Source organism: Pelmatolapia mariae, linkage group LG20, assembly GCF_036321145.2.
Source record: "Pelmatolapia mariae isolate MD_Pm_ZW linkage group LG20, Pm_UMD_F_2, whole genome shotgun sequence".
NCBI classification, from domain to species: Eukaryota; Metazoa; Chordata; class Actinopteri; order Cichliformes; family Cichlidae; genus Pelmatolapia; species Pelmatolapia mariae.
In genome coordinates, this window is record NC_086244.1 from 27108137 (window position 1) to 27117904 (window position 9768).

At 41.5% G+C, this 9768-nt stretch overlaps 1 protein-coding gene and 1 non-coding gene across 2 annotated transcripts in view; both read right to left on the reverse strand.

The window, feature by feature from the left end:
* The window catches only part of adcy6b (adenylate cyclase 6b), a 33669-nt gene extending 28555 nt beyond the window's left edge, over nucleotides 1–5114 (reverse strand). The window contains exons 1-3 of the mRNA XM_063463349.1: nucleotides 4726–5114; nucleotides 2471–2668; nucleotides 1464–2370 (exon numbers count right to left, since the gene is read on the reverse strand). Coding sequence (XP_063319419.1) covers nucleotides 1464–2369 — 906 coding nt within the window. The 5' untranslated portion in view covers nucleotide 2370; nucleotides 2471–2668; nucleotides 4726–5114. The remainder of the gene's footprint in view (nucleotides 1–1463; nucleotides 2371–2470; nucleotides 2669–4725) is intronic.
* A 3054-nt stretch (nucleotides 5115–8168) lies between these two features.
* trnac-gca (transfer RNA cysteine (anticodon GCA)) lies at nucleotides 8169–8240 on the reverse strand. Its single transcript has one exon. It is a non-coding gene; the product is annotated as a tRNA-Cys (tRNA).
* Between the last annotated feature and the right edge of the window lie 1528 nt (nucleotides 8241–9768).

Sequence of the window (9768 nt, forward strand, 5' to 3'; positions counted from 1 at the left end):
CCACACTGAACACAATTTCGAGATATGACAAGTTTTTGGCTAATAGCTCTTTGGGAATCACCTTGTCGGTGCAAACATAATATTTTATCTGTGCTATCTTTGACATTTTTCATAGATTCCATTAAAGAAATATGAATACATTTTATGTGCTTTTGTGACAGGATAGCAATAACATAATGCCTTTAAATGTTTGTTGTTGTTTTTTGTTAAGCCAGCCATTGTTTTTAGACATAGCACTGGTTCACCCTTTGAGTTAGGGGCCTTTTTATGCTTTACTGATTCATAGGTCAGTGTTAAGTGGCTTAACAAGCATTCCTCTGAAAGTGGTCAAGTACAAGGACTGAACTGTAAGTGAGAGAAAAAGCAGCCACGATCCAAAGATAAAACTTTCAAAGACTTTCAGAAATCCTGGGGAACTATTGCTCAAGACCTCTTTTAAAAATTACTAGCATGTCTGACTCCGTGTGTAACCCGGCCATAAATTACATATTGTTATAATTACACAAAATGTGTTCTAGACCACAAATTTTATTTTCCAGTTTATACCTGACTTTTAGGACCTTCAAGCCTGTAGTTATGTTCTTTATCAGTTGGAGCCCCTCCTCATTGTCCTTCTTCTTCTTTGGTGCAACCCTATAAATACAGTGTACCCCTTTGGCCTCTCCCCTTTTCTACAATTCCCCTGTGGGAGAGGTGGGTGTCATTTCTTTCCAGACCCTGTACAACACACATATAATGTATATTTAGCCACCCTGATGTTTCTGATTGTGTGTCTTTAGTTCAATTATTGTCATCATTGTGCCTGTTTTTGTTAGATGCTATAAATGTGTAGTATGTGTGTGCCACAAATGTGTTTTAGGCGCCGTTAATGTTAGCATGAATATATAATTCTGGCTAGCTTGGAAGTTGTGATAGGTTGAGCTAACCCTCTTCCCCACTGTTTATATTTGGTTTTAGGAGCTGGAGCGAGCAAGTTATTTACTTGGAGGTCTTTCTTTCTTTTACCTTTCTTTGTCAGGTATGTCGGATTTTGTGTTGGTGTTTTTTTTATCTTATGTCAAATATGTTCCATGTAAGTTCGTACTTTATGTTTAATGTAAAAATAAATGCAGCTCTTTTTCTACAATTCCCCTGTGGGAGAGAAGCTGGAGCGAGCAAGTTATTTACTTGGAGGTCTTTCTTTCTTTTACCTTTCTTTGTCAGACACAACGCAAAAACACACCGGTCACACGTGGAAGCAAAGTAAAAAACTGAAAAAAATAATACAATATAAAACATAAATGATGTTTGAAAGTAACTCAAACAGAATGTTTTGAAATAAATATTCAGCTGAACAATTGCTTTATGGATGTTGAAATAACATCAAATTAAAAATAAAGGAAGAATAACCACATCAACTGCTCACAAATGATTAAATATAAATGCATATCTCCATCTATTCTAGAATTATTGCCATCACTTACCTGTTTAAAAAAAACGAACTTATCCTTATTGTCTTTGTTGAGATACCAGGTGACTATGTGTATGATGGACAGCACAGCTCCACTAAGCACAGCAGCTCTCATTCTGACTGGCAACAAGGTATAGATAATGTAGATGAAGAACATTGTCCACCAGATGCTCTCTGATGCCCTGTGGGGGCACACGCTGATGATCCCATATACTTGCACTACAATCAGTACCCCGATCACAAGGTAGCTCACAATCCACATGTAATCTTGGTGGAAGCCGTTGCGATTGCACACCACCATCATCGCCAGGAAAAGAGCCATGGCCACAGACAGTACTGAGATGTAGCCAGGTCTGAGGCTTGACTCAGGTTGGAAACAGTGGAAGGTAAGCATAACAACGCACACCACCACCAGAACTCCCATTAGCATGGTCAGAGAGCTCTGGTTGAGCCTGAAGAAGTACCGCTGGTAAAGACGTTCCAGCTTGGTGGACTGAAATTTCTTGGATTGAAAAACCCGCACGACCTGCATACAACAGTCTGCGGCAGTCATTGTCTTGCAGCTGCCCTCAGACAACTGTCCTAAATCCTCCTCTTTTCTACCCTTCAGCTCACCGTCTTCGAAGCCCAGATTCACAGCCTTTAGACCCAGATCTCCACCACCAACCATCCGTTTCCCATAGTGGTCTTCCTGCCAGCCACAGCGCAGGCCAAAATTGTTCCCACTGGTCCCTGCCCCACAGTGGTAATTTTGAGGGGCAGCATTAGGGGTTTCCAAGTCCTCCGGGTCCCTCAGGCAGCTCATGTAACGTGGGTTGCATAGTGACGAGCTGTCCTTCCTTTTTTTGCCATTGCGCTCTCCCCATGCTGTCTTTCGCTCGTCCACTCTGCCCGGAAAGAGGTCTCTGGCCCATGACATCCTACAAAACAGAACATACAAATGGTAATGTTTCACATAAAACAGTACTGATCTTGAAGCTTTTAATCTCTTTTAATATAGAGATTTGAGAATCATCTCACCTGTGTTGGCTTAATTGTGTTTAGCAACACTGCGCTCTTTGGCCAGGCCACTAGTTTACCCCAGCGAGCACACACCATGAGCTCAAATTGGCCAAAAGCATCAGAGGGGCGTCTGTATTTGAGTTGCTTTCTTTTGTAGAAACAGTCAGTGTGTCAACACTATACACCACCAAGTGCCTTTAAAAACCACCTGTTCTCCTGTAAAAGCAAATGAAAAAACAAACACAAAAAACATGTGATATTGTTAAGCAAACAAAGCATGATGGAATATCACCTGATTGCATTAACATTAATAGTATGCATTTTTCATATTACACATATGTTTGGTGTTATAGGGCCTATTTATGCCACTGAATGTGCACGTCTTTGTATGGTTTGCCCATTCCACTTCTTTTCTTTCCATGCCTCAACCAGCCTGGGACCACACTTTCAAATGTTTTTTGTTCTGCCTGCAAAATGCTGAACTGTAAAAGCAGAACCTCCTCTAATTCCTGCCTCGTACAGCAGGTGCTGTTCATAAGTTTTATCCTGAAACCATGACAAAGAATGCAGTCCCGTTCCAACCAACTCTACACTGATTGCCGGCTTCCACAACTGGTATCAAACACCACTTCTTGGTGGATAGCACTCTGCCATGCTTTGCCACCGAAATCTGCCCCTAACATCTTGAGTGGGCAGGCATGGGTGTGCTCTATTTGACAACAAAGGCCTACTGAGTGGGCACCATCAGAGATCAAGAGCTCTCCAGTCCAGATTAAATTGTCCATGCTTCCCCCATTAGCTTTGATGACTCACTATAGCTGGATTCTAGCAGTACATGTCAAGGACAGCGCTAACCTCTAAACTCAATAAGCAAATCTCCCAGGCTGACAGAGCTAAGACTAATGGTGGGAAGAGCAAGCATGAAGTGCACACATGTTTATAATCAACAGCAGCCTCTAACATGAAAGCTGCCAAGCTGAAAACTAAAAGGATAACTATTTAACTATATGTTAAATATAACCCACACTGGTGCAAGCTGGGAAACCATCTCTTCAGTAACTATTATTTAATTAAATTCCTTCCTACTTAATAATAGATTAATAGCTGATCACAACATTTACAAACTGGTAAAGCAATCAGCATGCTGTTTCACGTTGGGTGCATCTTTTTGGCGTATGACCCACTCTGGCACACTGCAAGCATGTGTCCCTTCACCTTCTTTTTTTCCTGCAGAAACAACCTTAGTCCTCGACTCATCCTTATACATTTACGACAGGTCAGACTGCGATATGCGGCTCTTATGTAATGCAATCTGTGCAGGCATACATCTGCCATAAACCACGAAACGAATCTGTACATTGCACATTTGTACATTGGAATCAGCCGTCCTGCGTGCGTTTAAAAATTAGGACGATGCGTCGAATTGGCTCGCAGTACGAGCAAATATCTGTATTATTGTGCACATTGACACGGAGCAGCAACAGCCCTGCAGTCACCGGCGCTAACATGATTCTGATGTCCGAAAACATGTTTGGCAATTACACGTGTAGGCCCAGGCTGTGTCTGATTAAGGGGCAGTCGGCCGAAGCGCATTACATAACAGGACGCTCTAAGTAGCCACTGAGGCACTGCTCCCAGTGTTCAAATGTAGCCGCTTTAACCACAAATCTCATGGAGACGGCGTTGGACCCGGATAGTCTGGAGTCAGCCTGGAGTGTGTGGGTTGCAGAAGAAAGTGCAGGTTGCCACACATCAGCGCCTCTACTAACTTGTCGTAAGTAAAACATTCCGTTGGGCAACTTCTGCCTTGGCAGCTGATCCTCTGATATCGGATGGATGTGCTATCCAGCTCACAGGACTACTGTACAGTGATAAGGGCTGTAAAAGGGCTACACACCGGGCCTGTTCCCCCAACATAAACGCGTACGTCATTATGTTTGGACTCCAAACAGGTCACTGGACAAGAGGACGCTGGTGAAACGCTCTGGGCAAAATCGCCAAGTGTCACTCGGCTGATTCGCCTCTTCGCGTTAAATGTCACATTACATAAATAAAGTGATGTCTGCGCCTGTGTACAGTAGTGTACAGTCCCGCTGAATAGTTCAGGCGGCTCAACGCCGCCGCAGTCATCACAGCAAAACACACTCCAGTGCAAGTCAACTGCTCCCAGTCTTTTCCACGGCTCTATCCTTTGACTGCTTTTCAGTGTCGCCGAGCTGTAGCAAATTCACATTGTTGCCCAATACAAAGCTTAAGACATGCAGTGTACTTACCATTGGACATCCAGTAGGAGTAACCGTAACACTGCAGTGGAGCTTAGCCCTGTCTTCGGTCTTTACGCAGCCGCCGTGACACACTTCGGATGCGGGTCTGTCCTTGTGGAAAGCAAGGGAAAACTGCGAAATTGGCAGGACAGCCTTCTCGCTTCCCAGCCAAAGCTACGACCCTACATTCACAGCGCTCCTCTCTCCCTCTCTCTTTCTCTCTCTCTCTCTCCCTCACACACACACAGTCACACACACACTGACAGTTCCAGTCCCACATTCCCATCCCATTCATGATCGCAGGAGTCCCCCTAGAGGTGACATGCGTGCGTCTCCACCTGCTCGAGTGTGATCCACTCTCCTGCCCGTCACTATGTCCATTTGTTCCTTCCTCCTCGTTTACTTCACCCTTGTTGTAACACAGCGTGCAGATTAATAGCAAGCCAGGAGAGAACAAAGAAGCTGTTGTTAAGCATTGCATGCAAATATTGTCAAAACACCACCTAGTGGCGATGATTTATCCACTAAAAACTTCCAAAAGTCTCCCGAAGCGATCATGTTGACCTCTAAACTGTTTTTTATTCAGTTCTTACAATCATCACAGTTGGTCTTATATAAAGTACATCAAAACCATTTATTAAGAAACAACTGACTCGGGCTTAATGGCTGCACAGACCACCAAAAATCACTCAGTGCAAACTGTGTAAACTAGTAGCTCAACAAGTGCTAGCAAAGAACAATTTGCTGACCGGGACAAAGAATATTAAATATTGGGCTTCAGTAAGCACGCAGTGTGACTACATTAATGCACACAGTTGTAAGTTAGTTTACTCTGCTTTTACATGGAAGGACTGCTGTATAAATCTATGTTACAGCACCATATTTTACTAATGTGAGCCTAAATATTACTAAAATGGCTTTATATTAGCCAGGGCAACACAAGTGTGGGTGCAGAAGAAAGAGAAGAGAAAATGGAAAACTGCTTCTTTTTTTGTTTGTTTTGGTCTTTGTTTCTCCAACTTTAAAATACTCCCGAGGCGTTCAACTGGATTTATGTCTCTAATTTAGGAGACTGGTGACAGCCTTCACTTCTCATTTAAATGCAATTTCACGATTGCTTTGCGTGGGAAATTTATGTTTTTTCAAGTGTCTTGAGACCAGAAATCATCTTTGATCTTTTATGCATTGTTGCACTTCAAAATGCATTAAACCTGCGTTCACAGAAAAATGTACAAATGTCATCTGTCCAGCATGGCTAACACTTGTATAGATCTACCTCCAGCTGTTGTAATCCTAGCCAGGTCCACTCCAAAAATGCTGGACGCCATCTGAGTCCAATAAATATATTTTGATTTCATCTTTCCAAAACTGCCCTGCCAGTTTTCATTAGCTACTTTTAATGCTCTTGGCAAAGTTCGAGTTTGAAGTTTTGTGCTGTTTTGAGACCAGATGTGTGTCTTTTTTTCCTTCTTTTTCTTGGACACTGTGTATAGTAGGGGTTGTCCTAATGCAAAAATCTTCACAATATCTGAGCATTCACTGAAACAGCAGTTTACCACACAGCTGTTCAAAAAACTGTAATTTACAGCTAAACTTCTATTTTTAAAAAAGTTGTTTTAGCTCAACTTTTGTCTTTTCTAGACAAGAACAAAATTTATGAGACCTTCCCGTCAGGTTTCAGGGACTTTCACAATGCTGAGTCTTCTCTTTTAAAAGTAATAAATGATACTCTACTGAATGTCTGGTGATTTCTGTACTGGTGATTGTTCCATCTTAGCTCGGCTGGTCCCGAGTGCTACCTTTTACTCAGTCAATCATGATTTACTCATTTAGCGTTTGGAACATTGTGTAGGAGTCAAGGGTTTGGCTCTAAACAGGTTTCAGTCTTATATTAAATAAGGGGCTTTTTCAGTCTACATTGGAAAATACTCTTCTATGACGTCTGGAGTTCCCAGAGACTCTATTTTGTGGCCTGTTCTGTTTTCTTTGTACATGCTCCCTCTGAATATGACATGTCTTTTTCATTCCAACTCAGATGATTTACAAACATATACCAGGGAATCTTGGAAATCACTCCTCTATACAAGGGCACAATCACTGTATCCTGGCTTCAAATAATTCAATGTTTCATATTTTCCCACAGCTAAACAAGGCAAGAATGAGGTTATTTTGTGTGGCCTTCCATCTTTAGTTTAGCATATATATGGAGTTAGCCAGTCAGCCTTGCTTATTTACAGTTAGACCAAAACCCTTTAGCTAGATTTCTGACTGGGCCAAAAAAAGAAAAGAAAAAGATCACATTGTTCCAGTGCTGAGAGCCTTGCAGTGGCTCCCTGTGCATTACAGAATTCAGTATAAAGTGTCACTGTTTGTGTTTAGCCTTAACTGGTCTAGCATCAAATCATGTGGCAGATATACAGCATTCATATGCCTCCTCAAGATCATTAAGGTCTGCAACCACTACTGACTATCTGAGGGAAGCTTACTAACTTGATGTTTTTGCATCAACACCTCACACATGCATCAAGTCTTACTGTTTTTATACCTTAGCTGATAACACCTTTATTTTATGCAAGTGTGGACGCGTGTAGAGGAAGTCTGGGAACATTTTTGTTTTTCTTGCTCTTTTTCTTTCTAATTTAAATTTAATTAAATGTATTTATTTCTATTTATTAATTACTTACTAGGTAGAATTTGTGCCAGGTCCGAATCCCGTAACACATGAGTCACTACAGGTCTTGTGAAGTGATGAATGTTTTACTGAAATTGCCAGTAATAAATGCGCCATGCATAACCATCTCAAGTGTTTACAGAGAGTTTTTAAAAAATCCAGTTAGTGCCGGTTCTCTGGGTGAAAATGCCTTGTTGATGCTAGAGGTCAGGGGAAAATGACCAGACTGCTTCAAGCTGATAGGAAGGCAAAAATAACTTTAAAAAAACACACAGTTAAGTAACCACCAATATATGAAGAGCATCTCTGAATGGACAACAGGTCAAACCTTGAAGCAGATGGGCTACAGCAGCAGGGGACCCCACCAGAGGCCTCACCTGTCAACTAAGAACAGGAAACTGAGGCAACATTTTACACCAAAATTGAACAGTTACTGAAAAAAATGTTGCCTGGTCTGATAAATCTTATGTCAAATACAACATGAAAACATGGCTCCTTCCTTGTATCAGTTGTTTAGGCTGCTGGTGGGAGTGTAAGGATGTGAGGGACATTGTCTTGGCATCTAATCACTGCATAACAAGCATACTTGTCGTATTTCAAAATAGTGTTCAATGTGTCCATTTTTTCTATGGAAGCTGAACTATTTACAGCAGATAAACACTATCTGAAAATCATGAAAATATGAATCTGCCTCTTCAGCTAGGAAATGCTCTTGAGCTATAGTTTTTTTTTAATGTTAGTGGGTCCTTCAAAAATGTTACCTGATCATTTGAGCTTCCATAGGGGGCATCTGGAATTGAACCAGAGACCTCTTGATCTGCAGTCAAATGCTCTACCACTGAGCTATACCCCCTTAGAGAAACTGCATCTGTTCACTGAAATCTAACCAGTGGATGGGTTGCTGTTATGTAGCAATTTTTTGATTGAAAAGACCAGCAATAGATATGGAGGAGGTCAAAATGTATAAAACACAGTGGAGCTTGTGTCATTCTTTGAAAGCCATGACTGCAATTCAGGCAGTACTGTTCGGGATCTTCTCAAAATTGAAGAAATTATAAACACAGAAAAGTACCATCAGATTTTGATCCACCATGCAATACTATCCAAACTGTCTGATTGGGAACAGCTTCATTTTTCAGCATGTTAATGATCCCCAACACACTGCCAGTGCAGTAAAGGCATACCTGAATAGAAAAACACACAGTGAATCATTATTAGTCATGAACTGGCCTCCCCACAGCCAAGACCTCAGTATCATTGAAGCAATGTGCGATCATCTTGACGGAGAACACAACAAAATCCAGCCAACATCCAAAGAAGAGCTTTGTCCTTCTAGAAGCCTTGGGGACTTTTCCTGAACTTCAAGAAATTACAAGATGAAGAATAAATGTGATCATACCAAATAGTATAACGACTTTCTAGCTTGTTTGAATTGTACAAATTCAGTTAGTTTTGCCTTACACACTGTATTCCCACGTATGTTTAAACTGTCTTAATAAATCACTGGACCTATTTCCTATTTTCCGACCAAAATATTAAGATTTTTTAATAGTCTTGACATAAGTGACCAAATATGAGATTTGGATTTCATTACAGTTTGCCCAGCAGAGGGTGCCAACGGTCACGGAATGTCTCACACACCGCTTATCTTTTTAAAATAAAAACAATCTGAAATTAAACGAACAAAATGAATCTTTCAGTCCACTTCAGGGGCCTCTCTGTGTATGTGTGTGTGTGACTTTCTCCCGTGTCTTTGACATTGGCTGTCTGCTGTACACAGTTTAAGCTACCTGGTCGATTGGCACGGTGTAAATGGAAGGCGTCTGCAGGATGTGAAGTGGTGGGGGCTGGTGGGCAAAGTGCTGGATCAGTGAAAACCGAGAAGACCTTCATCCAACCCTCCCTGCCTGGACAGCTTCAGATAGTGAATGCAAAACGTCTAAAAACAGCATCCCAGTTAAACAAAGCTCTTTGAATCTGAACAGCAAACAGGAGTAATGGGACTTCTGGGACTGTGATAATGAAGTAAATTAATATGCTTAGTCCATGTGTAACAGCACAGATTACAGACACTTTCTCCTTCACGTGTCGCTCTAATGAGCCCTGGAATAACGGCTCATCCCATTACACCAATTTCATGCTAAGCAAGGAATCCTGCATGAACCCTGAGCTTAAGAGCTTGAGGGGCAACACTTGCTTCGTAAACATTTTTAAATAACTGGGCCGAAAACAAATTGAGTCGCATACGGAAAGGGGAACAGTTCGGTATTAGAGATAGAAACATTATTGGATGAATTTAGGAGAATTACTAAAAAATGTTCGTCATATATTCAGAAATTCCAAAATAGAAATCCAACATGAAGTCGCAGAAATCCAGGGGG